Source organism: Zootoca vivipara, chromosome 17, assembly GCF_963506605.1.
Source record: "Zootoca vivipara chromosome 17, rZooViv1.1, whole genome shotgun sequence".
NCBI lineage: Eukaryota > Metazoa > Chordata > Lepidosauria > Squamata > Lacertidae > Zootoca > Zootoca vivipara.
Genome location: NC_083292.1, coordinates 23,118,729 through 23,146,417, shown reverse-complemented (window position 1 = coordinate 23,146,417; position 27,689 = coordinate 23,118,729). Strand labels below are relative to the sequence as shown.

At 46.7% G+C, this 27,689-nt stretch overlaps 1 protein-coding gene across 1 annotated transcript in view; it reads left to right on the top strand.

Annotated features, from left to right (window-relative positions):
• The window catches only part of KSR2 (kinase suppressor of ras 2), a 187,100-nt gene that overhangs the window by 114,367 nt on the left and 45,044 nt on the right, over positions 1–27,689 (top strand). The window contains exons 9-14 of the mRNA XM_035098517.2: positions 1,141–1,267; positions 4,968–5,136; positions 9,833–9,874; positions 11,055–11,118; positions 23,565–23,613; positions 25,490–25,851. Coding sequence (XP_034954408.1) covers positions 1,141–1,267; positions 4,968–5,136; positions 9,833–9,874; positions 11,055–11,118; positions 23,565–23,613; positions 25,490–25,851 — 813 coding nt within the window. The remainder of the gene's footprint in view (positions 1–1,140; positions 1,268–4,967; positions 5,137–9,832; positions 9,875–11,054; positions 11,119–23,564; positions 23,614–25,489; positions 25,852–27,689) is intronic.

Sequence of the window (27,689 nt, the reverse complement as noted above, 5' to 3'; positions counted from 1 at the left end):
ATATGATCCAGAGTGCTTCTCTTTCTCTGAAAGAGGATTGTTCTTGTGAGTTAAGGATGCGGACCGATGTGCAAAGTGAAACCTGCTGGCAAGGGAGAGGGTCAAGCAAAGCTAGCTGACCCGACTGTAAGCACAAGTTGGGCAGGAAGGGGAGTGCAGAAGTGAAGGGCAAGGGAGGCACAAAATGCAGCCATCCAGAGCAACAGGCTTGATTGTTGGCTGGGAGCGAGACAGGAACGATAGCTCAGTCAGTAGAGCATGGGACTCTTAATTTCAGGGTTGCAGGTTCGAGCCCCATGTTGGGCAAAGGATTCCTGCATTGCAGGGAGTTGGACAAGATGACCCACGTGGTTCCTTCAAACTCTAAAATTCTCTACAGTTCCAACTCATAGAATCGTGATTCCATGATTCTATGATAGATAAAAAGGAGTGCAAGTACAGGAGGGAATCTTGTTGAGACAAGGCTAAAGAACAGAGAAGAAGCTAGAGGGATCAGAAGAAAGTTAAGGGGAGAGGAGAGCAGGGCAATGAATGTTGGCTATAACTTGCACCTCCTTCAAGAGCCAAAAAAATATATCCTGTGATAAGGGCCCTGCCCTTCCTTGGAGTTAGGGAGCTACCAGGAGCCCCACAAAGTAAGCGAGTGCTGTGGGCCTCTGAGGTTTCTCGTGATAAGGGGAAAACACTCCAGAGTAGTTTAGCAATCACTTTTTCCAGGGAACTCTGGGAATTGTAGTTCTGGAAGGGGAATAGGAGACGCCCTAACAACTCCCAGCACCCTTTACAAGCAACAGCCCTCAGGATTCTTTGGGGAGGGGCGAAGCCACAACTCCTTTAAAGTAGCATGGCTAATGGAATGATGGGAGTTGGAGTCCAACCACACCTTGAGGGTTGCAGCTTTCTCTATCCCCCATATGAGTAGGCACAGGGGGAGTTTAACTTCTCATTTGGGTTTGAACTCATAATCTCTAGGAGCTTCAAGGGAAGCTGCTCATTAGATATGTGGACTAAGCGCAAAATTAAAACCTTGATCTTTCTCTTTCTCTATTTATCTCTACCCCCCCCCCTCCACCCCACCCTATCTCTCTCCCCCCCCTCTCTCCTCTCTCTCTCTCTCTCTCCTCTCTCTCTCTCTCTTTTTGATCCAGCAAGGTTAGTCCGGACAGAATCTGTGCCATGTGATATTAACAACCCATTGAGGAAGCCCCCCAGATACTCGGACCTGCACGTCAGCCAGACGCTTCCCAAAACCAACAAAATCAACAAGGTGAGATGTTGTGGAGTTGCTTTGGTGGAGTTTTTCATCTGCATTGGGACTGGAGTGACTGCAAGCCCCAGGGAGTCAATAGCGCCATGGTAGAGCACATAGCTTTGTATGCTGAAGGTCAAAGAGGTGGCTGGTGCCCATTGGGTTTGGTGGGGGAGAAAACAGGGACACTGACAGTAGGTGGCTCCAGAGCCAATGATAGGCAGAGCCAGAGCCACTGCCAGTCAGTGTAGACAATGCTAAGCTAGATGGACCCAATGGTCAGTCTCAGTATAAAACTATGTTTCTATGTTTCCATCAGTGGAACTGCTGGAGAAATGGGGGAGGGGGGGGGGAGAGAGACCCTTCCTTGCTTGCCATGGAAACAAGTGCTCTGTAATGAAAATGAATTGTGGTGGGGAGGGGAGGAAATTGGCACAGGGTTTTTTTCTGCTTTGAAAAATAGCATCCCCCAGTTTACTTGCTGGTCTGTTCAGCCATCTGCTGGGCCAGAACTTTGCAGATGGCTCCTTGGGTTTCCAGGCATATCTGCCAATTCAAATCTCAAGGGGGCTGGTATACATTTCAGCAAATCTGGTCAAGGCTAAGTAGAAACCTGTTTTGGAGGGGGTGGGTGGGGTTGGGACAGGCGTTTGTAAGCAGCAAGCTGGTTCAACAGCAGCAGCAGCTGTCAAGCCGAGAGAAGAACGAATAATGTTGCATTGCAGTGGGCGCTCCTAAGACCTTGGAGAGCTGCTGCCAGCCAGGGGAGGCAGACTGGGCTTCATGAACAAATAGTCTGACTGGGTAGGTGACATCCCACCCCAGCTTTAACAGATGGCCAGAAATGTAGTGGTACATGGGAGCTGAAGACCTGTCTTATTTCTGCAGCAAGGTCCCTGTCTCCAGCAACCTAGAGCTGCACACTCAGCATTTTAAACCATTCAGATGAAGACTTCTCACCCTTTGTGCTGATTTGAGCCAATCAGGTTGAAAGGTGGCTAGTCAGCCACTGAGGATTGGCTCTTAGGGTCCTTCCCAGGGAAGGACACAGAGGAATTGCTCTCTCTGCTTCAAAGCTAAGCATCGTGGAACACCCAAAACGTAAGGTGCTTTAGCTTCAAAAGAATGACGTGCAATTTTGTTATGTACAGTGGAACTTCAAGGATGACACGGCTAGGTCACTTGGAAAGAAGATTTTTGGAGCACTCCAAATCATTTGCCCATTTACTTGCACAGAAAATAGTAGACCCAACTGAAAGGCAACACATGGAGATCTGCGCTGATCGTTGCAAGGCACCCCTAATTCCCCCGCCCCCTGCAGAATTATCAGATTATTGCATAATCTTATAACGGGGTGTGGCTGAGAGAGGGTGTGGCTGTGATTTTGCCACTACACTACTCCACATCACCCCATCATCAAACTTGCTGATGTCCTCCAAAAATTCTAAATCAGAGAAGGGAAACTTGTGACCCTCCAAATGTGATGTAGCTAGATTCCAGTCACTATAGCATCTTTGACCCAGACTGGCTGGGTACATTGGAAGTTTTAGTCCAGCAATATTTGGACTAGTGTAGACAACAGAGTGGGCAAGACGGACAGAGCTCTGGTATAAACATAACTTCCTACATCTCTGTGTTAACTCTTGAAGGAAGAGGGAAGCCTTTGGGCGAGGTCAAGAGCTTAGGTAATTTCTCTGAATCAAAGTTTTCACTCTGCTTTAAGGTAGGACAGTCAGACAGAAGAGGCAAAACTTTCCCATGAGCATGACTTTTCACGTCAGTGCAATGGATATATTTTGGTCCTATTATTGAGTTGTAAACCCTAGATAAATGACTATTTATTTGTACAGAAACAAGAGCAAATTGAAGACAACTGGCTACAATTGGAGGAGTGGAATTTTGTACTATAGTGTGGACTCCAATATTTGGTTGTTTTTTGTGTGTGGATATGTCAATACTAATAGCAACACGTTAAATATGGTCACATCAGCACTTTAAATTGCCCCTGGATGCTAACTAGGGAGTCAAATTGCAACTGTTAAGAGTATAGAATCCAAACAACATGAATTCTGAAAGGTGTGAGGAGGGAAGCAGTAATTTATGATATAGTCTAAGTTGATATATTTATGACATAGCCTAAGGTGATTTGGTGAGGACCTGGTGTCATTATCATTGATTTGCATATATTTGCATTCTGCCAGTGTGCTTTTATCCCACCTACCTACACAACTTTTTGGCTAAATTCCAAATTCTCCCTTTAATTTCTAAAATGCGTTTAAGATTTAGAAATAAATGTATCTGAAAATTTAAACCAGCAATCATATGCAAACGTTTCCCCCACTCAGAGCACAGCTATTGAAATGAATGGAGATGGCTAATTTGAGATCCATTAATTTCAACAGGTACAATCCTGTTTTGTTTGGCATTTACTGTGGATGTCCTCCCACAAGGTCCTTTGCTTTTCAGAACTCGATGAAGAGCAAAGTTCAACATCTGAGAGGCAAAATTTAGTCTCTTTTGGACGCCATCCAAATCTAGGTTAATGGCATTAGCATTTTCATTACAAGTTGAGTACAAGAAAGCAAATTTTTCATTGCCTGCTGTGCCCTCCCTTCTCCCTCCCCCAGGCCCAGCAGAAAAGAGCGAGCAAAAGGGATGGTGTGAAAGCAATTGTACGACCGCAGATTAGTAACTTGATTTCACTTTTGTGGGTTAGCAATAGAGGAAAAGCCAATTTATTCAGGTGTCCTTTGAGCTGCCATTTGAGATGGTGTATGCGTACTTCAGGAATGACTGGTGTCCTTTGGTAGGACAGAAGGCAGGAGAGGCCAACAGTAGGTGGCGCTAGAGCAAATGATAAGCAGAGCTGGAATCTAATTCTAGTTTCGTCCCAATTCTCCTTCCTATTGAGGGGCAACACTCATTCTTAAGGAGGAGGAAGCTTGTGGCCAGGGCTACCTTCTGGACTGGTTGTAATTAAGAAGGCAGGTGGGATTGGAAGAATCAGGACCGAGGTTGGCGGGGCAGTGCCCCATTCACTCTAATGGGCCAGCTTCCACTGAGCATAAACAGCAAACAGTCTTCGGTGCATTGCCAGTTTTCAAGGGGGGTGTCTAATGAGACCTCTGGCAGTGGGTGCCAGCGGGCACATTGGCACCCATGGGCACCTTGTTGCCAGCCCTCGCTCTACCTGTTCCCTGTGTCTTCCTTTCCCTGTGTTAGAAGGAGCTGCTCTCCATTGACAGCCTCAAGCCTATTTCCGGGGGGGGGGGGGGGCTGCCGTCCCTGCAGAGCCGCAATAAGAATGTGCAGCATTGTACAAAAATCCCATCTGTCTGCTTACCCTGAAGTGCCCTCTGTTGTCTCCGTAAAGTTAAATGGCCCATGAGGAATAATCAACGGAGAGTAACTTGAGCTGACTTGTGATTTCTCTGCGGGGAGCAGGAGGCTGTTTGTGCCCCCCCAGCCACTCCTCCTCACCCCCAATGTTTGATGCTTACTCGGCTGCCTATGGGAGGGGATCGTTCCCAAGCTCAAGCCGGTGCTTTGCTGCACTGCTGAGAATCTTTTCCTGCTCAGTGTCCAAGGTGGTCTGAGATCTTGCCAGCTTCTAGTCACTTCACTTATTGGTCCAGGATCCCATCTTGTGTGGCAAGGGCTCTATGCATGGACACTCGCCAGTTCCACTCTCACTGGTCTGTTCTCCCTCTTCCTGCAGGACCACATTCCGGTACCCTACCAGCCTGATTCCAGCAGCAACCCCTCCTCGACGACGTCATCCACGCCCTCCTCACCAGCGCCACCTCTGCCGCCCAGTGCCACGCCGCCCTCTCCCCTGCACCCCTCCCCGCAGTGCACGCGGCAGCAGAAGCAGTTCAACTTGCCAGGTACCTCCTGAGCTTCTGTTCTGAACCGCGGGAGCTGCCCATCCACATCTCTGAAAGCGAGGTTCTTAATTTGCCCTTGCACATTCACCAAACAAGACCCCAGGAGGCTACGGATCTGTTTGGGAAGGTTTCATTTTTAAATACGTGAGCAGAGGACACCAATGGATGCATTTCAGTTTATAAGAGATATACAAGCATTGTAGGAGCACAGGGAAATCAACAGCACATCATGCCATAGTTCAAGGTTAGAACATCTGCCTTGCAAGCAGAAGGTCCCAGGCTTAGTCCCTAGTACCTCCAGGTAGGGTTGCGTAGAGCCTCCTGCCTGAAATTTTGGAGAGCTGCTGCCAGTCAGTGTAGACACTACTGAGCTAGATGGATTAGTGGTCTGACTTGGTATAAGTTTCCTATGTTCCTATGTGATGCATAGGGGACACACACACAGATTTCCTCCATCCTTAGAGTAGACAACACTGGCTTAGATCAGTGATGGGGAACCTGAGACCTAGGGACCAAAAGTGGCCCTCCAGGCCTCTCTAGCTGGCCTATGGAATTCTTCCCAGGCCACACCTCTTCTCCACAGGCCACACCCACCAGCAGCCTTGCTTCACACCTATCTTGAGTGGGTTTTTTTTGGTGTGTGTGCTTGAACTCTGATCACCCTTCTTGCTTTCCTGCATGGAAGGCAGAAAGGGGTGTATGGGTGCACATAGAAACTAGCCTACTGTACAAAGGTAATATTTGCATTTATTGCCCTCCCTTTTGTTCCTGGCCTTGCCCACCAGTGCAGTCCTTGGGATGAAAAGTGTTCCCCATCCGTGGTGTAGATAATGCTGAGCTAGATGGACCAATGGTTCAGTTTGCAACAAGGCACCTTCCTACATTTCCTTCAAAACAGCAAGACCTCTCTTGTCTCTCTCTGATCACTACACAGACGTAGATCATCGACAGTGCAAATCTGTTGGTGCCTGCCATTCATCTTGGCCCATCATGGTTCTTCCTCCACACTGATGAGAGCAGTTCCTTCCATCACTCTTGTTGCAAGAGGTCCCTCTACAGTCAGACAACATTGCAAAATGCATGCACGGTCTTTAAGAAAAATGATTGTGGGAAGTAAGGAAACCATTTTTCATCAGCTAGAGAAGAAACTCTAGGAACAGCTCACTATCAAACCCATTTGGGTGTCCTCGAAAGACCCCAGACAGTCATCCATTTTCAGACAGGGTTGGCTGCGTCTGAAGGAGAGGCTTAGAAAGACAGATTGAATTACCTGCATTTACATTTACACCCAAGATTCTCAGCTCAGAGGAATGGGGGGTTGTTGACTGGCTGGGGCCAATTCATTTGACTACAACTGATGATGGACAAACTCACTCTAGTCTGATTAGAATTGGATTGATATTTATGAGCTTCTTCAAGAAATGCTTGATTTGTAATATAGCTGAGCATCATATTGAGAAGTTCAATACCAAATGGGCCAATTCAGAATTGGATTGGCATTTACAGGCTTCCATTCTGTCCCAGGCAGCTCCTGGCCAGATGAGTGTGTTTTAGCCCAAGTGGGGGCAAGTTCCAGGTACAGATTTGCAGAATGACAAATCACACCCCACCTTTCGCAGTTCAGGATCCAGCAAGCGACATTGGATCTAGCAGGGGTTAGGTTCCAGTGGATGTCAGATTCCAGTGAATATGGTCAAGCAAAGCAGAGGTTAAATTCTTGTGGGATCAGTCAAACAAGGCAGAGGATAGGTGCAGGTCAGCAAAGTAGGGCAAAGTAGAGGTTGAGTTCCAAAAAAAAAAAAGGCAGACAAAGCAGTCAGAACCCTGGACAGCTCCAGCTGAGCCGCAGATCCAGACAGACTTTTATTGAATGTCACACTAAACCAGTGTTTCCCAACCTTGTGCCTCCAGCTGTTTTCGGACTACAATTCCCATCATTCCTGACCACTGGTCTTGCTAGCTAGGGATGATGGGAATTGTAGTCTCAAAACATCTGGAGGCACAAGGTTGGGAAACACTGCACTAAACCATTGCTTAGTGCAAACATGGGGGCTTCCAGGGAGGTTGCAGCTGCCTTGTTGCTCCCTTGCCATTTTGCTGTTGTGCTATGCTGAGCGCCATGGTTTGTCTTAGCTTGTCATCTGAACCTGGGCTGGAACGTGGTTCAGCTCTCTCCAGACTAGCCCCAAAGTATAACCAACAGACGACAGGTGAAGCCGAGAAGGCAGAGAAAGAATAGAAAATTAGAAAGCCCTCTGCTGCCTCATCTAAATGAGTGACAAGCCGCCATCCCCAAGCGAAAATTAATCGCTTTTGGCCAACTCCAGGGGGGCATTTTCGTTCCTCCACTGAAAGTGATGAGAAAGTCTGGGCCAAAGCATTCAGCCGAGGACTCATTAAAACACAGAGTAGTGGAACGAAACCAAATCAGCTCAACAGGCCAAACGCCTGCTTAAACAGAAACAGGTTTCACTTGGCAGCTGATGCTGAGATCGGCCGACAACTTGTGGCCCTGTGCGCACTTACTTATCAGCAGAAATGTGCAGGGGATTGGGGCAGCTGGTTAGGATGAGTTGTTGATGCAGAGGGGAACAGGGAAGCTTGGCGAGATCAGCTTGATCTCATGGGAAGTGGAGCAATAGAAAGTGAATGGAATTCAGTTGTGCAAAGAGAGTGGTGATTTTCTGGGTGCTGATGTCATTTGTGCTGTTGGCTTCTAACCCAGGGATGGGGAATCTGTGCCCCTCCAGATATTGATGGACTCAGCCAGCATGGCCAGTGGTGAGGGAGGATGGGAGCTGGGGTCCAATAACAGAGGGCATATTCCCCAACCTTGCCCTACCCAAATGCGTGAACTTTTGGGTGCTATATATGGACAAGCTTTTTGACTCCTGGCTTCCCCTGGCCTGGCAGGGGGCATGGTCCCATGCCCAGTGTTCAGTTCTGGACAAGGTTATGCCTTATAGATGTTTGTATAAGCTCTTCTGTTTGGCCCTAGTGCTTGGTTTCTTTGCAGGGCCATCCCATGTAGGAACTAAGTCCCAGTATATTTAGTGGGAATTACTTTGAGCTATGATGTGCTCAAGATAGTAGCCTTCTCCTCTGTGCATTTGCCTAATTCCCTCTCAAAGCCATCCTTTGCACAAGTGCTGCTTTTGACGCATTGTGCCTCTGTCCTCCAAAGATGTACTGTGCTACTAATGAGACCCCAACCCATTTTTTACAGCAGAGTCCCTGGATCTCGGCTACCCAGCTGGAATTTTCACAGCCTGGGGCGACTGAAAATTTGAATTGAACCATTTTACAGATGGAATAATTTTTTTTTAAAGCAAAGCCCTGGATTCTGCTAACAGCGGAATTTTGTTAAAAAGGCTATATTTATTTGTCCATTTGATGGCATTTATTTACTAATTTACTTATGTAGTATTCAAGATGCCTCCAAAGTGACTTGCTGGAGCTGAACCGTTTTGGTTTGTATCACTAGCATGGTTGGGCATTTCCCCCCTTGTTTTAAGTGCACGGTCAATCTTTATTGCTTAGTAGCCATAGGCCATTGCAAATAATACAATAAAATGTCTATTAAGACAGACACAAAACATGAGCAAATGCACTTCCCATTTAAAATAAGGGCAAGGTTAAAGCAAATCCTCTAGATGTCCTGGAATTACTCTTAAATTTAGCTTAAACCAATGAATCACCTTTACAACTCACTGATATTTGATTCAAAGTACTCACTCCAATTTCATTTGCCTGCCATTGCAAAAATGCAGCTTGGTCATACACGTGTGTGTGTGTGTGTGTGTGTGCTCTCTCTCTCTCTCATCAGATAAAAGGAAAAAAATTATGTCCTGTCTTGACAGCCCACAGCACTGAGACATGTAGTACAAAAACAGTTTTGTTCTAGGACAGAAATATAGTGGACAGAAGCAGTAAATAACTAACTAAACCTCCATTCAACCATTTCCTTGGTGGGCAGAGTAAACCTAGACACACCCCAGGCAAAAGAAATGATGTGCTGCAAAACAGAAGTGAACTGTTTACACCTGAAGGGAAGCCCAAGAACTGGAGCATGGAATCGTCCTCTCTCCTCTTTATCAACACTCTCCGCAGGGACATCTTTAGTAGGCCTCCCAGGGAGCAGCTTTTTCTCCTCTGTCCCTGAGCTGCTTTTATATCTCAGCCCACGGACAGCAGAAAAAGGTCCGCTTTGGCCTTAATCCACTCTACAGACTAGACTGCCCACAAGCCACACTTTACATCCTCATTTTGACACCTCCTGATATGCTTAGCTGCCAGATAAGGGTTTGCTTCAGGAACCCAGATTCACCCCGTGATTCCCAAAGCAAATAATATCCAATATTTCTTTTAAAAAACAAAACCAAAAAACCGAAACAGTCCAGTTCCTTCACACCATCTTTTCTGTAGAGGGCTGGGTCCATTGGGGCAAAGGGGGCACTGCCCCACCAAAAGATTCCTTTCTGAGTCTCCTTAAACATTCAGCCCAGAGAAGATCAGCCATCTGGGCTGATGGCCACCTCTGCATCCCGTGGGAGCACAAATATAAAGCAAGCAATTATTTTGGGTGGAGGTTGTTGGGTGATGTTTTACAAGCCTCCTTCCTGTCTGATTTCTCAGAGGCGCACTGGTGCTCTCTGACTCCTTACCTTTCCTAAGTTATCCTTGTTCTCCTTTACAGCTTCTCATTACTACAAATACAAGCAGCAATTCATCTTCCCAGGTAAGAACGGCTGCAGCCTCCCAGAGGCATCTCCTGCACAAAAAACCATCTTCATCCAACACATGGCCAGTTTCCTCCACACATTCGATTTCATACCCTGTAGAGACGGGAAACTCAACTCAGTTCATGTTTAAAGGCAATTCCATCTGTGTTTTTTTTTAAAATACTGTATTTGTATACTGCTGTTCATTAAAAAACAGCAACACCAAAGCACTGCACAACAACTGCACATAAAGCCACACAATAAAAACCATACGAAAAGATAAAACCAGTGATCCATTAACTTGATTGCCTGCATAGAAAAGCTTTCAGCAGGCGTTTAAAAGTTGGAACAGAATCTCGATCAGAGCAGCTTTGGGGATGGGGGGGTTATCCTGGTCAAAGGCACACATTTGTGTACATCAGTTTTTAATCAAATTTTAAATTCTAAAACTAAAACAATTGACAAGGAATTTTACATTTGCATTAAGAGCACAAGAAGAGCCCCTTCACTTGGAACTCAGCCAGCCTTTGAAATCCAATTCTCTCCCAATTTCTGGGGCTGTCTCAACCCACCCTGACCAATGCCCAAATCCTGCTGAATATTCCCAATTCGGTTTTAGATTCAGCCAAATCTGGTGCACAGCCATAGTGATGATTGCATTCTCCTGTACCTCAAAACTGCGTCCTAATTTTTTACATTTATATCACACCTTTTCCTCCAAGGAGCTCAAGGCAGAGAACTTGGTTCTCCCCTCCTTCTTTTATCTTCACAACAACCCTGTAGGTCAGGCATCCCCAAACTTCGGCCCTCCAGATGTTTTGGACTACAATTACCATCTTCCCCGACCACTGGTCCTGCTAGCTAGGGATCATGGGAGTTGTAGGCTAAAACATCTGGAGGGCTGCAGTTTGGGGATGCCTGCTGTAGGTTATGCTGAGAGATAGTCACTGGCTCAAGGTCACCCAAAGTGAGCTTCATGATTGAGTGAGAATTCGAACCCTGGTCTCCTAGGTCTTAGTCTGGCACTTTTAAAAACCCTTTTTGGTCTGGCACTCTAACCACTACGCCACACTGGCCCTCTTGCCACATATGCCAGCAGGATGCTTGCTATGCAAGCATGTTGTGGGCACTGCTAAATATGTGAATTGCACGTGCGATCTTTCCCTGTTCTGAACTAGGTTCCTGTTTTGCTTTCAGATGTGCCCGAGACGCCCACCCGAGCACCCCAAGTCATCCTCCATCCAGTGAATTCTAACCCAATGTGAGTAGTCCTCTTGACTTTCTGCTCTTATTCTGAAGCCCACCTCCATTGCGACCTCTCCTTGGAAGAACCTGCCTCTCCCTAGTAGATGTTGTAGTAGATCTGGAATCTGGATCTGGAATGCCCTCTTGGGAGAGTAAGATTTATGCTGGGGAGGGGAAAATGAAGATATCGTACAGGAAAGCCAGGGCGACGGGTGCACACAAATGCATATGGTGAAGTAATTTCATAAAATCATAGAATTGTAGAGTTGGATCCTGAGATTAAGAGTCAGATGTCCCTGCCAACGGAGCTGTGTACCAATGGTTTGTTCCCCATGGTATGCTGATGGAAGGCTCGTTGAACCAGCAGAGACTTCCTTTAGCCCCCCCCCCCATGCTTCAGATCTGCCCCAGAAGAGAGAATCTGTGGCACCATGAGTCTGGCTGCTAACCAGAATGTCGGTGGTTCAAGCCCACCCAGGGACAGCTGTGGGCACGATTCTTACATTGCAGGGGGTTGGACAAGATGACTCTTGGTGGATCTCACCAATGGAAGTGATCATAGTGAAAAAAGTGAATATGGAAGGTGAGAGACCAACATATGAAAATTTTCTAAGACAATCGGAACAAGGTTGGAAACTGAAACCGTATGAAGAGGTGAAAGTATATTTGTCGAGTTGGTTGCAATATCATCAAATTAATGATGTATTTGTGCAAGATAAAAAAATTGGTTTTGAGGAGAGAAGGTCCAAATTTCAAACAGAGTTGCTAGGGGGCAGAGTAAAATTGTTGTCCAAAATGTATAACTTGCTGGTAGAGTGGTATACTAAAGATGAGTTGACGAAAGAGGTAATGATAAAATGGGCTAAGGATTTTGGGCATAATATTGAATATGATGCGTGGTTGAAATTATGGAACCAAACAATAAAATTTACAGCATGTACTGCTTTGAAAGAGAATGTTTGGAAGATGATGTATAGATGGCACTTAACTCCAGTGAAATTAGCGAAAATGTATAGAATGAGTAACAGAATGTGCTGGAAATGTAATGAAAAGGAAGGGGACTTTTATCATATGTGGTGGAAATGTGAAAAGGTTAAAGGATATTGGGAAATGATATATAACGAACTGAAAAAGATATTTAAATATACTTTTCCCAAAAGACCAGAGGCCTTTCTGTTAGGACTGATAGGCCAAGAGATAACTAGGGAGGATAGTACCCTTTTCTTATATGCGACAACCGCGGCGAGGACATTATTAGCCCAAAAATGGAAAACCCAGGACTTACCGACAATTGGAGACTGGCAGACAAAGATGATTGAATATGCAGAATTAGCGAGACTGACTAGCAGGATTCGAAACCAGAGGGAGACAAGGTTTCTAAGGGATTGGAGTAAATTTGTGGACTATATGGAAATGAACTGTAAAGGTTTAAAGACACTTGCAGGCGTGAAATAAATCCTACGAATTGACCCTAAAGATTAGATACAAAGGAACTGCGAGATAAGAACTGATTAGAAAACCTTTTGAGGGGAGGGAGGGAAGTCAAGCTCGGCGGAGTATGTTTTTTGGGATGTTTGTATTTTTGAATGTTTGTTTATGTGTTTGTTTGTCTTGTATAATGTTTTAAATGTGTTTATTTTGGAAAATTTATTAAATAATTATAAAAAAAAAGATGACTCTTGGGGTCCCTTCCACGTTTCAGCTCAATGAGTCTATGAGAAAGTTGAGAGACCCTTTGGCACAACATGGGATGTGGCCCAGGGGGCTCGAAGGGAATTGCAAATATTGCCCCCTTTCCCCTTTTGCTGATGCAAGTTTCAGCTGGACCGAAGAGCTTTCTGCCAGTGCAAGAGAGACCACAGGATACAATCCAATCATATAAGGCAGTTTTCCCAACATGTTTTGATGTTGACTCTCTTAAAGGAGATCTCCCATGTGTTAACCGCTGTGACCAGGAGTGGCTAACTTTTTTTTGGCCTGAGGGCCGCATGTATCCTTGACCAAACCTCCTCAGGCCAGTATGGCCCAAAGTGGGTGCAGCCACCGCTTGCTCGCACACCCAGGCATGTGTACACAGACCCTCTTTCTCAGTGGATCGGTGCAGATCTGCTGAGCAAGCCATCACCTGCTCTCTGCGCCTCAATTGATCAATCTGACAACCACAGATTGCTTGGAGGATCAGTTCAGGCTCCAGGCTTGGGGTTCGCTCCATCTCTGGCTTAGACACATCAGTGTTACCGTACCTTATAGTTGCTCTTCAGGAAGACAAGCTATGTCTCTAAGTTATGGTGGGCAATAGCTATGTCTCTATGTCTCTTAAGTGGAGGTCATTTTAATCTGTTTTAGCATTTTAACTTTTGTATGTTTTAAAGTATGGTGGTGATTTCTTCTTGATTTTACGGTTTTATCTTTTGTAAACCACTTTGAGGGTGTGTGTGTCTGTGGTTTTTTTTATTTATTTTTTACAATGAAGCGATGAAATAAAGAAGCAATACATTGTTCTGGGCAAGAGCTACCATATTAACGTGAGTCTAATGTGCCATTGAAACTAATGAGCACCTCAATTTTCAGAACCATGTAACAAAAAAACAACAAAAAAAGCATTTGCTGGCGAGTGTAAATGTGCCATCGAAACTCCAACGGGTGCAGAATGCCACGGCGAGGCTCCTTACGGGGTCCCTGCAGTGGGATCACATTCATCCAGTGCTCTACCAGCTGCACTGGCTCCCGGTGGAGTACAGGATCAGATTTAAGGTGCTGATTTTGACCTTTAAAGCCCTATGTGGCTTAGGACCCTTGTACCTACAGGACCGCCTCTCCTGGTATGCCCCGCGGAGGACCTTAAGGTCCACAAATAACAACATTTTGGAGATCCCGAGCCGTAAGGTGGTTAGACTGGTCTCAACTAGAGCCAGGGCCTTTTCAGTACTGGCCCCGACTTGGTGGAACGCTCTCTCACAGGAGACTAGGGCCTTGCGGGATTTGACATCTTTTCGCAGGGCCTGCAAGACGGAGCTGTTCCGCCTGGCCTTTGAGCTGGACTCAGTCTGACCCCTATGTTTTCCTCCCTTTTAGTTTTGATTTGGGCTACTTTAAAATGAGGCTGCATTTTAAAATTTTAAATTTCAACTGTATTTTAACCTGTATTTTAATTGTTTTTCTCCCCTTTTACATTTTATTGTAAATTTACTGCTTTCAGCCGCCCTGAGCCCGGTTTTGACTGGGGAGGGCGGGGTATAAATAAAAATTTATTATTATTATTAATGTGCACCTTAATTTTCACAACGTAATTTGGCCCAAAGAAAGGTGAGCATTAGATTCGGGTAAATATGGTATATATTTAAGTTGTGCTGCGCAAGAGGTGCTTCTTTAGGCTGTGCTGTCTGGGAAAGAGCTATGCTTCTACATTGTGCTGGCCAAATTTCACTTCCTGGTAAAAGAGAGGCTGCTGACTTCACCTTCGTGCTTGCTTATGGTGAATGTGAAGGGCTGTAGAAATAAAGGAAACAGAGCTGCCACTTGTTAAAGAAGGCTCACCACTGAAAGGACAAAAGAGAGGAGAACAATAGGAAAAGGGAGACGGGTTTCGAACTAATAAGGTGCACACCCGTACAAGATTCTCACTCATCAGAACTGTGAAGGGGAAGCTGCAGGTGGACAGAACAGAGCTGGGAGTAAATGAGCTGGGAGCAGAGAGAGTTTCAAAACAGGGGCAGGCAGACGTCTTGTCAGATCTTGTTAGTTTTTTCCCCACTAGAACCCATGATCTACCAACCACAGTCAGGTGCCAGAGACATCCAGGCAGAATGAAAGGACAGGTGCCTCTGATCACATCCTGAGCTCAGAGATTTGTTTCTAGTGTCTAGGAGTGGTAGGACCTGCCAATCTTGGTTCTTATTTTCCCAATCTTAACTTCACTTCTCCACATTTCTGCAGCAATTTGCCTTTAAAAAAACCAAAACAACAACCTTTCAACAATTCAGTGTGCATTTCTCCTAATAAACACATTTTTGCAAGGAGTTTGGGCTGAGGCACACACACTTTTGCAAACATTTTCTCCTGATATAATGCCTGTTTCGTATGTTATTTTTGCTAATATATTCATTTTTATGTACATATCTGCTTCATATGTGCATTTCTGTAAACTTTGGTTGGTTGGAAAACTGTGCCACGGAATTTGGGTAAGCCCGAATTTCAAAGGAGGCTGTGTTTCAGTTCCTGTATTAGTTTGAAAAGAGAAAATTTGATAGATATTGTGCTTTAAATTCAAACCAAATCAGATTTCTTCCCCATCCCTGCATAATTTAACTGGCCCCGCAGTCATTTCATACAAGAATTCCACACCTGAGCTTTCTTCATTTTAGCCCCCTAAATTAGGCAGGAAGAGTTACTAAGCTCTTGTTGTTCTCAAAAACTTCAGAGTCAGAAACTGTTCTATTGCAAATGAACCCGAGATTTCCATCTCTTGTCTGTTCACCTTCTGGCTAGTGGTGACTTGTTCCCATGGGGGCTGACCAGAAGGGCAGAAGGCAAAGAGGCCAACAGTAGGTGGCGACAGAGCCCATGACAGGCAGAGCCACCCAGTCCTCCTCCCTGCTGAGTTCTACAAGGACAAAACTCAGACCAAGGAAGAGGAAGAGGAAGCTGGCAGCCAGGGCTGCCCAAAGTCAGAAGGAGGGTGGCAGCCAGGCAGGCTGACTGACTGAGGGAAAAGTTTTTCGCCCCTCTCTCGCAACACCAGAACTTGTCGAGATCCAATGAAACTGAATGTTGCAAGATTCAGGGCAGAGAAAAGAACGTACTTCTTCACACATCACATGTGTGGAACTCCCTCCTGCAGGAGGCAGTGATGGCCACCAACTTGGATGGCTTTAAAAGAGGATTGGACAAAATAATGAAAGAGAGGGCTACTGATGGATGCTAGCTATGAGGACTATGCTCTGCCCCCAGGTGCTGGAAAGTGCAGGAGGGGAGACTGTTGTTCTTTTGCTTGAATCCTGCTTGCTTGTTTCCCACAATGGGCATCTGCTTGGCCACTGTGAGAACAGGAGGCTGGACTAGATGGGCCCTTGGCCTGATCCAGCAGACTCTTCCTATGCCCTTAATGGCTTGGCAATGTCCACTTGCCCCCAATAGCTCCTGTTTTAAAACATTACTAATTATTTGGTACGTGGGTGGCGCTGTGGGTTAAACCACTGAGCCTAGGGCTTGCCGATCAGAAGGTCGGCGGTTCGAATCCCCGCGACGGGGTGAGCTCCCGTTGCTCAGTCCCAGCTCCTGCCAACCTAGCAGTTCGAACGCACGTCAAAGTGCAAGTAGATAAATAGGTACTGCTACAGCGGGAAGGTAAACGGCATTTTTGTGTGCTGCTCTGGTTCGCCAGAAGCGGCTTGGTCATGCTGGCCACATGACCTGGAAGCTGTATGCCGGCTCCCTCGGCCAATAATGTGAGATGAGCGCCGCAACCCCAGAGTCAGTCATGACTGAACCTAACGGTCGGGGGTCCCTTTACCTTTACCTTTAATTATTTGGTAGGAAGAGCCTATAGGTGCATCGCAGCCCAACTGAAGTTGGGGTGCAGCGGTTTGTGAATATGTGCTGTTTTCTTAACAGCAGAAGCTAGAAAGATTCGCCTGGTACAAGGCAGCTTCCTATATCCCAGTTGCAAATCTGGACACACACTTCTGCTTTCCTCCACATTACAGGGCCGGCTCTAGGTATAGTCCCAGTGGCGCGGGGCACCAGGGCGCCGGGCCTGCAGGTGGGGCGCTGCGTGGCAAAGCCGTGCGGAAGACGTGCTGCGTGCTACAGGGGCGGGGGCGCCGGAGCGATCTCCTCGCCTCAGCGCCAGGGCGCCCGACCTGCTCGAGACTGCCCTGCCACATTATGTGCTCATAGATGGATGAACCAGGCCTTGCCGGATCAAGCCAAAGTAGCCATTTAGCCCAGTTCTCACCACCAGATGCCCCAATGGGAAGCCTGAAAGCAGGACCCAAGTGCAACAGCGCCCTCCCCCTCTTGAAATTTGCAGCAAGTTCGACTTTGTTTACTCATGCATCCATCTGGCTCCATTCCTATGTTAATCTGCAGGCTTTTTTAAAAAAATAATAGTAATAAAGAAATAAACAAAAGTACACATTTAAAATGCATTTTAAGCTTACAGCAATTTGGGGGCAGGGGAAAGAACCCTCACGATTAAAACACTTTCATATGCAAAAACAAATTCAGATTCAATACAGATGCAGGCAACTCAAAAGCGTTATTGAAAAGCGAAGGCAAAGAAAAAGACAGGAGAGGATGTGCCTGTCTGATGTATAAGGGGAGGGACTTCCAAAGGCCCAGTTCTGATGTACAGAATGGATTTCCTGATGAGATGCTACCCACAGGAGGCCGTCCAACTCGGTGACCGGCTGGGTATATAAAGGGAGAGACAATATTTTATATATTCTTCTCCACTCCAATATTTTATATATTCTCCTCCACTGCCAGAGGCATTCTTCCTCTGAATGCCAGCTGCAGGTGAGCAGAGTGCTGTGGCGCTTATGTCCAGCTTGCAGGCTTTCCATAGGCATCTATCTGGGTGGCCACTGTGAGAAGAGGATGCTGGAATAGATGGACCACTGGGCTGATCCAGCAGGCTCTTGTTATGTTCTTATAGCCTGTTCCCAAGCTCTATAGGGCTTCGAACCTCAGAACCAATGCCTCAAACATTCACAATGCTATTAAAAGTGAATAAGCTAGATTTATACACTGCCCTTCATCAGATCTCAGGGTGGTTCACTGAATATAATACAAGACAGAAAGGATAATGAATATGCACAATAAAACAATCAACATTGAAATATAAGACTCCATAATTAAAATATGCAATGGAACAGATCTCCTGTGTCACTTCTCTGTGCCTTTGGGTCCCACATAGGGATGTACGGACTCCATCCTTTGCTTAAATACAGTAATGATAAAGGGCTGAGAAACAGATCCACGGAGCCCCTGGCTTGGGCTGCTGCTCGTAACTTGATAAGCTTGTGTTGGATTGCAAAGGTCAAAGCGAAGGGAACGCAGAGCAGGGGACAGCGCTCGTGATGTGGGAAGCGACTGGCCTGCCAGTCCCACTGGGAAGGCTTCTTCTCCCAGGCTTTTAGGCAGGAGTAATTGACTTCTCTGCGAGGCTCGAGATCTCAGAGTGGCAGCTGTTTGTGCGCAGCAGATTAAAGAATCCTCCGCTGCTCTAACTCGGGGCTTACAGACGAATTGCCAAAGTCGGCTCCCGCTTTTAAAAATTAATGTCTCTCCCCCCCCCTCTGCCCCACAAACTTACTGAAGGCAATTCAGCCTTTGGAGGTGTTTGTGTAAAGTTGCAGGCAAATGACTCCCAGAAGGCTTTGCTCTCGCTCGCTTTCCCTGCCAAGAAACCCTCAACGGCAAAGGGACCTGTTTGTGATGCCTGCCACACCTGAGCTGAAGACAACGGCATTTCTCCTTACAGGGAGACTCAGCCTCAGCTTAGTTTTTGAAATTTCAACCAAGTCTCAACAAGGGACGGGCAAATCGGTCAATTTTGGTTCTTTTCAGTTTCACAGTCTCCAGTTCTCAACATTTCCATTCCTGTTTGTAATTCCTTTCTTTTCTAAATCCCCATGAATATTCACCAGCATTTTAGTAGGAATTTATCCTAACGTACCCAATTTTGTATGCAGTTTTGCCTAATGCTGCATATTTTTGTAAAGCGATTTCCCCTAACATAATGCATTTTTATATGTTGCCTTCATTATCACATTATAATTATTATTTACAAGCCCTTCACCCTACCGTCCCAGGGCAGGTTGCAACATTAAAGCGCAATATTAAAAACAGTTTGAAACAACTTACAACCACAAAAATAAGGTGGGTCTTAGAAACCTAAAGCTCAAGGATCAAATGTCAGGGTAAAGAGTTGTATATTCGGCATTCTCCAGAAGCTGTATAGTGAAGCTCTCACAGTGAGGGAACTGCCAGAAGGCCCTCGGAGCTGGACCTCAGTGTCCAGGCTGAACGATGGGGGTTGACACACTCCTGAACTGGGAGCTATGGGGTTACTCTTGCTCTGAGATGACTGTAGAAAAACTTCATCTAACCCAGAGGTTGGCAACCTCCGGCCCATGGGCCGGATCCACCCACGGAGGCCATTTATCTGGCCCACGAGCCACCCGGTTACCGAGCCGCCTGCTCGGCAAGTCCTCCGCGTGCTGTGCTAAACCGGCGCAGCGTGGTGCGGGGACTCGCCGAGTGGTGCCTTCTGTGCAGGCGCGATTTCCAGCTTCTGGGCATGCTCAGAAGCTACCGGTATATACACTTGCAAAACAGCGAATATAAAATCATGCTATATAAAACAGAGTTTGGTAAAAATTATGACACATCATGTGTTTTGTCTGCTGCAAAATATTTAGAGAGATCCAAGTCTAGAGAAAGTTAGCCTGTCAAAAGAGCCCTGAGTTTCAGGGCCTGCAAGATATAGATGGCCACTCCGCGGGTAACCCTGGGGTTAGCGTCCACCAATAGAATTTTCATGCGGTCATCTTCCAATGCAATGAGTGGAGGAATTAGTAGAAGGAGCCTCGGTCTTATTGCGTCGTATAGGGGGCAGTGAAAGAAAAAGTGGATAGAATCCTCTATCTTTCCCTTGTTACACAGGCAGAGCTGAAGGTCGGGGGGAGTGTTGGAAAATATCCCCTGTAGGAATGCTGTGGAAATGGAGTGGAAGCGGGCAAGAGTAAAGGCCCTTCTTTGCGTAGGGTTCGTCAGGTCACTCAGATAGCGAGCCATAGATCTTACTGCCTTCACGCGAGGAAACCACGTGGATAGGTTGGTCGCTTCTGCACATGTCTGGCCCATGTCTGGCCCATGGACGATTGTCCGTGGGAATGATCCGGCCCACAGCCGGAAAACGTTGCCGATGCCTGAGCTAACCAGCACCTCAAACAAATCAGGATGAATGCTCAGTGAGTAGTTTCTCCCTGGAATCTCACCATCAGTCTTTATTGGTCTAAGAAGACAATCTCTGGGGTCTAAATTCACTCCTTGCTGTTGCATCATTAAAAGGTGCCTTCTCTGTTCATCTGAAATACGAAATGGAGAGAGGTGAGCTGGGAGGAGAAATAATGTTAGGTGAGGAGCTTTGTGCTGCCAGTGTCTCGGCTATTACTGCAATCTCTGGCTCCAGGCCTGGGGGAGATTAGCTGGCAATCAATGAAAACGTAGGTGAAAAATGGAATCGGCAACCAGGTATATATTCCCTAGGAGTGAAGCCAAGTGGCTCAAATCACTTGTTTGCAATAATTTGAAGATCCCTCTGAACCAAACAGGACTCCAGAGACATGACTGAGGCATCAACATTAGACATGGCCTCAGCGTGATTCTTAGGGGGCTCAAGAGGGATGTTCAATCGTCTTCCCTCCAAGCCAGTGTCAATTTCGTGGCTAACTTTGCCTGCTTCTTGGTACGTTGCATTTCACTTGCATTCGGAGGCGCTTACAAAAGTCTCCTCGTCTGCATTTCGGCATTCCAAAATCATCTGATTTTGTCTCTGAAGTGGAAGTGCACTGTCAGGAATGCACCATGGCCCCCCTATTGAAAACAGCAGCAATGACACCATTTAAAATAAAAATAAAAATGCATTTGCTGTTCGCAGGAGTGTTTCAGTTGTTTGTTTGTTTATTCGTTTAGTCATGTCCGACTCTTCGTGACCCCATGGACCATAGCACGCCAGGCACTCCTGTCTTGCACTGCCTCCCGCAGTTTGGTCAAACTCATGTTCGTAGCTTCGAGAACACTGTCCAACCATCTCATCCTCTGTCATCCCCTTCTCCTAGTGCCCTCCATCTTTCCCAACACCAGGGTCTTTTCCAAGGATTCTTCTCTTCTCATGAGGTGGCCAAAGTATTGGATCCTCAGCTTCACGATCTGTCCTTCCAGTGAGCACTCAGGGCTGATTTCCTTAAGAATGGATAGGTTTGATCTTCTTGCAGTCCATGGGACTCTCAAGAGTCTCCTCCAGCACCATAATTCAAAAGCATCAATTCTTCAGCGATCAGCCTTCTTTATGGTCCAGCTCTCACTTCCATACAGTTACTTTAGTTTATTTTCTCCCCCTCTACATTGATTGCCCTGACACCGAAGGAAGGGTACAGAGGTAAGATGCTAGTTTTGAGACAAATCAAGGGCAAACGATCTTCAGTTAGGGGAAGTTCAACTCAGCCTTCCCTCCAATGGCAAATGTGGGTGGTTAGGTGCCAATCAGTTTGAAAGCAAAATGGGCTTTCAAAAACAAGGCAGTGGTTTTCAATATGCTTGAGGTACACAAAGTAATAGGGATGTATAAAATTATGCATGGGCTAGAGAAAGTGGATAGGGAAAAGATGGTCTTCCTCTCTCATAATACTATCTCTCGGGGACATCTAATGAAAATGAACATTGGAAGATTCAGGATAGACCAAAAAAAGCTCTTCTTTATGCAGCTCATACTTAAACTATGGAACTCCCTCCCAGGACATGGCCTTGCTTGGACAAAGGTGATAATGTGTCTCAGGCCACATTCTACATTCAAAGCACTAGGTTACCTCTTTAAACACTCCTGGTTTCCTCCAAAGAATCCTGGGAGCTATAGTTTTGTGACGGGTGCTGAGAGTTGTTAGGAGGCCTCTCTTTGCTTCCTGGAGCTACAATGCCTAGAGCTCCCTGGGAAGAAGGATTGAAGGTTAAACCACTGAGAAAACTAGTTCTGAGAGGGCAATGGAGGCCTCCAAACAACTCTAGGCACCCTTAACAAACTGCAACTCCCAGAATCCTTTGGGGGGAAGCCACAACTGTTTAAAAGTGGCACCACAGTGCTTTGAATGTATGGTGCAAATGTGGCTTCTGTGCATACAGAGACGTGTTTCATTCTGCAGGAAGTCCTTGAGGTAAAAATGTCCTTTGTCCACAGGCACCCCATCTGTCATTACGGCAAACAATTTGCTTGTCAATCAATCAACCATACCTATATAAATTGTTGCATATCTTCCAATTGTTGCACCAGTCATCAGTATGGCTGGCTGGGTCAAACAATCATTTCATTTCAGATGAAAACCCTCATCATGAACATGTCATATTTCAGAAAACTAGTGGCCTTTCTGTTAGTGAGGGTGGGGAGCGTGCAGAGGGAAGAGAAATTATGAGATAAGCCCCAACCTCATATTGGGTCTGGCCTCCCATCAAACTGATTCACAAGAAATGACTCTTTGGCCTGCAGATCTATTTATATTTTCACTGAGCTTCAAACGTATTGTTGCTGTTCGGCAAAATTAACTGTGCTTCGTTGATGACAAGCATTATAACACAGGGATAATTTCGTCTGTAAGGTTGTTTGGTTGGTGTTTCCTCCCTTCTTCGTATTATAAGCCTTTGAGCAGTGACCCATTCGATTGTTTGAAGGGCGCAAGAAGAGAACAGCACCCCATAATTCTTTTTACGTGACTTGCTGTAGAAACTGCAGCCCTTTGTTCATTTGGAAAGGGAGGCAATCTCCCGCGACCCTTCTCCAGCCCCACCCCATTCAAGAAAATTCTGGGGGAGCTTAATGACTCTTGCCATGGAGACCAAGGTCCCATCTGCATTGTACATTTAAAGCAGGATCACCTCCTCACAACTCTCAGCACCCTTAATAAATTATAGCTCCCAGGATTCTTTGGGAGAAGGCATGACTGTTTAAAGTTGTATGTAAAGGTAAAGGTAAAGGGACCCCTGACCATTAGGTCCAGTCGTGACCGACTCTGGGGTTGTGCGCTCATCTCGCATTATTGGCCAAGGGAGCCGGCGTATAGCTTCCAGGTCATGTGGCCAGCATGACAAAGCCGCTTCTGGCAAACCAGAGCAGCACATGGAAACGCCGTTTACCTTCCCGCTGTAGCGGTTCCTATTTATCTACTTGCATTTTTGACGTGCTTTCGAACTGCTAGGTTGGCAGGAGCTGGGACCAAGCAACGGGAGCTCACCCCGCCACAGGGATTCGAACCGCCGACCTTCTGATCAGCAAGCCCTAGGCTCAGTGGTTTAACCACAGCGCCACCTGGGTCCCCAAGTTGTATGATACTGCTTTAAATGTATGGTGGTGCAGATGCAGCCTCAGTTAGACATCCTTCAGTCCTGTTGACATCAACGGGACAAGTTAGTTTCTCGTGACAAGTTTGGTCCCATTGATTTTCAAGTGGGAATAATTCAGCCCTCAGAGCATCTGTTTTGCATGCAGAATGTCCAAAGCTCAACCCCCTGGCATCTTCAAGTTGGAATGGGAATGTCCCCTGCTTGGAGACCCACTGATGGTCAGTGTTGACAATGCTGAGCTGGATAGACCAATGGTCTGACTCTATAGAAGGTAGCTTTCCCTGTGGTCCTTGCACTTCTAACTTTCAAGTCTTAATAATTTGCAACATTTGGTTTTCTCTGCAGCCTGGAAGGAAACCCATTACTTCAAATTGAAGTGGAACCAACCTCTGAGGTAAGAGGCACACAAGGCTCTGTTGACCACCCCGTCCATCCCATGGCCTCAATTCAGGGGTCCTGAATCAGGGTGACCCACCCCACCCTGAATTTGATCCCAAAGTAGCTTGAGGGCAAGGCATATTATTATTATTATTATTATTATTATTATTATTATTATTATTATTATTTAACCTAATTAAATGTACAACATCACCTCTCCCACCTCCACTCCGGACCAAGAGCAGGGGGCTTAATTATGCAGGAGTGCCTTTGCAAAGGAGAGCCTTGTAGCAGGCAGAATCAGCACCCGTGTTCAACACAGGCACCGATCCTGCTCCTTTGCAAAGTCACTTGTGAAGGAGTACCCTGCACCACACAGGAAGGAGAACCATGTGGTGGGCTCCCCCCTATTCCTGGGAGTCAGGAGCCTTTTGTGGTTTCCCCCACCCAATGCCTGCCTCTCCTTCCAGCTTGGTGTCCTGCCCACTGGCAGTCACAAAATGCTCCGGGCCATCTAACCTGACCTGTAGTGATCTGTGGTTGTCTATCACCAACACATCTGACACCCAAGCCCGTCTTGAGAGAGTAGAATCATAGAGTTGAAAGGGACCCTGTTATGTACTGAGCTAAATCCAAGAACAATAGGATCCAGAATGCAGCAGTCTGATTGGTCTGCAGGAGCCACCCAATCCAGCTCCAGCAGGTGTAAGTGAATCAGCAACCTGATTGGCCTGCAGGAGCAGCCAATCAGGCTGCTGGCAGAAGTGAATCCGCAACCTGATTGGCCTGCAGGAGCAGCCAATCAGGCTGCTGGCAGAAGTGAATCCACAACCTGATTGGCCTACAGGTGCAGCCCTGAAGTAGCCAATCACACAAGGCCCATTGTGTAAATAATGTATATAAGCAGACGTTTTGGGGAAAGAGCCATTCCTTCTCTTCTTCTCCTTTTGCTACTACAAGCTGAATAAAGAGCATGAAATTCACTCTCGACTCCGAGTATATTTCAGACCCCATGGACCATCTAGTCCAACCCCCTGCAATGCAGGAATTTGCACCCATATGGGGATCAAACCCATGTCCTTGGTGTTATATGCCTGCTTTTTCAGGGCTTGTTGGGTATCCATAGCTTGAGGACTGGCTGATGCTGTGTCAGATCATTGGATAGGCTAGATCAGGCACCCCCAGACTGCGGCCCTCCAGATGTTTTGGCCTACAACTCCCATGATCCCTAGCTAAGAGGACCAGTGGTCAGGGATGATGGGAATTGTAGTACAAAACATCTGGAGGGCCGAAGTTTGGGGATGCCTGGGCTAGATAAAATAGATTCTAAAACAGGTGTGGGAAACCCTTTGGCCCTCCGGATGTTGCTTATCTGCATCTCTCATCAGCCGCATAGATCATGAGCAATGGCATGGATGATGGAAGTTCAACAACACCTGGAGGGGTAAAGGTTCCCCACACCTGCTTTAAAACAGCATTGGGTGGCCTCCAGCTTGTGGGCCTAATCAGGCCCACCAGAGCTGCACATTTGGCCCATGTGGCTGTTTTGGTCAAGCCACGCCCATATTTCCTATAACCGATGTTGTATGGGACATCTGGCATGGGGCATGTAAAAGCAATGCTGGTTCAAAAAGGGTTTTTTTGGCACCACCAATCCACTGATTTGTGCCCCCTCCCCTGTAAACCACTGTGCACAGCTTTTCCCAGGCCCTACAACCAGCTGATTGCCAGGGTTTCGAAGTGATGCACACACATGGGATGAAAGTGGGTCACCTGACATCACTGTGGCATCAGGTGATTGAGAGGTGAACGGCATCCCCGTGCAGGGACGATGGATATCACCTCCACCACTAGCACTAAAACAAATCTCTCTTGTTATCCCTGCCCCCCAGAATGAACAGGGAAACGACGAGGAATCGGAGGACGATTTTGAGGAGATGAACCTCTCGCTCCTCTCTGCCCGCAACTTCCCCCGCAAGGCCAGCCAGACCAGCATCTTCCTCCAGGAGTGGGACATCCCCTTTGAGCAGCTGGAGATTGGCGAGCTGATTGGAAAGGGCCGCTTTGGGCAGGTCTTTCATGGCCGCTGGCATGGCGAGGTGGCCATCCGCCTGATAGACATTGAGCGCGATAACGAGGACCAGCTGAAAGCCTTCAAGAGGGAAGTGATGGCATACAGGCAGACGCGGCACGAGAACGTGGTGCTGTTCATGGGGGCTTGCATGAGCCCTCCCCACCTGGCTATCATCACCAGGTAAGCCGTATCACTCAAGTACCAGCTTAGGGATGGGAGGAAGCAGCAATTCCCAACCCGTCCCAGATTCGTTGCAATCAGTGTTGTTTCCATTCTGCTGCAGTTTGTCTTCTGCTAAAACCTGCACTGTTCTTCTTGCTGTCTGCCATGGCTGATCATTAATTACGTGATTAATTTTGATGCATTCCAGTGAAAGGGAAATGTCAAAGACTGGCTGGGAAAAACCGAGCTAGATGGGCTGGGTACAAATAATAAAATTAATAAAATTATTATTAATAACAACAACAACAACAACAACAACAACAACAACAACAACAACAATGCAGTAAATCATATATAATAATTTGCATAACATTTGTGGGCTAAAAATAACAGCCATAGCAAATGCCAGTTGCATTCACTGTTGTTGTGCAGCAGATTGTGCAACAAGGTTCAGCTGTTGCGCTAGAGAATGGAAAAATCGGCTGTGCGAGAGAAAACAGAAAGATTGTTGCGCAACATACTTCACAACCAGAATCAGCTGTTGCAGAACTAGCTCTCCCTCGCAGCGCTGGATTCCTTTGTCGCGCAATCTTTAAACTCCTGTGCTGGCGGACAGGGAATGTTGGATACAGTCCCAAATGTGGAATTTTCAGGGAAGCAGATTTTGGCTAAGCATCAGGAGCCACTTCCTGGTATGATACTGGCAACGTCACTAGGAGCAGCTAAGCTGTGGAATTCACTGCCACAAGATACAGTCATACTTCAGTTCCGCTTCAGGTTATGTCTTTTCAAGTTGCGTCCCGCAGCAACCCGGAAGTACTGTACCAGAACAGTTACTTCCGGGTTTTCCTGTTTGCGCAGAAACACTAAATTGCACTGTGCACGTGTGCAGAAGCGACACTTCTGGGTGCGAATGCTTCGAGTTGTGGATGTGCCTCTGGGACGGATGACGTCTGCAACTCGAGGTTCCAATGTACAGTGACACCCTTGGATGGCTTTAAAAGAGGATTTAACAAATTCACGGAGGAAAAGGCTATCAGTGTTTACTTGCCACAATGGTGAGTGGTAATGCTTCTGAATGCCAGTTACTGGAAATCACAGGAGGGGAGAGGGCTCTTGTGCTTGGGTCTCGCTTGTGGAGATCCCATTGGGGCATCTGGTAGGCCATGGTGGGAGCAGGACTAGAGGGGGCATTGGCCTGATCCAGCAGGACTCTTCTTGCATTCTCACCCATAGGGCTATGATGGATTGTAAAGGGATGAATCCAACAAATTCAGAGATGATAAAATGATCAGTGGTTACTGCTCATTATGGCTATATGTCACCTCTGCATCCAGAGGCAGTATATAACAGGAGCCCAGGGAGCGTGCCAGCCATGGGATCAAGATCTGAGCTTGCTAGCCATGCCTTGCTTGGGTGCTGCACTGATTTTAATGTTAATGTTTCAAGTAGAAAACAAAATCCTGGTACACGTACTGCAGCCAGTATGGGCCAGGACATTGCACCCCCCTAACCGCCCCCAAATGCCCCCACAACACCTGGGCTCTCCCTCCTTGAACAGGGTTCACCTGTCACAGGGATGGGCACTTTGCATGCCTTTAAATCAGGCATCCCCAAATTGCGGCCCTCCAGATGTTTTGACCTACAACTCCTATGATCCCTAACTAACAGGACCAGTGGTCAGGGATGATGGGAATTGTAGTCCAAAACATCTGGAGGGCCGAAGTTTGGGGATGCCTGCTTTAAATAAACAGATGGTTCCAGATAAACTGCAAGACTCCAGGATTTGTCTCTCCGAAGGAAGCCGTCTGTGCAAAGGTTGCCCCGACTTCCCACCTGTCCAACACCGGAGAGTG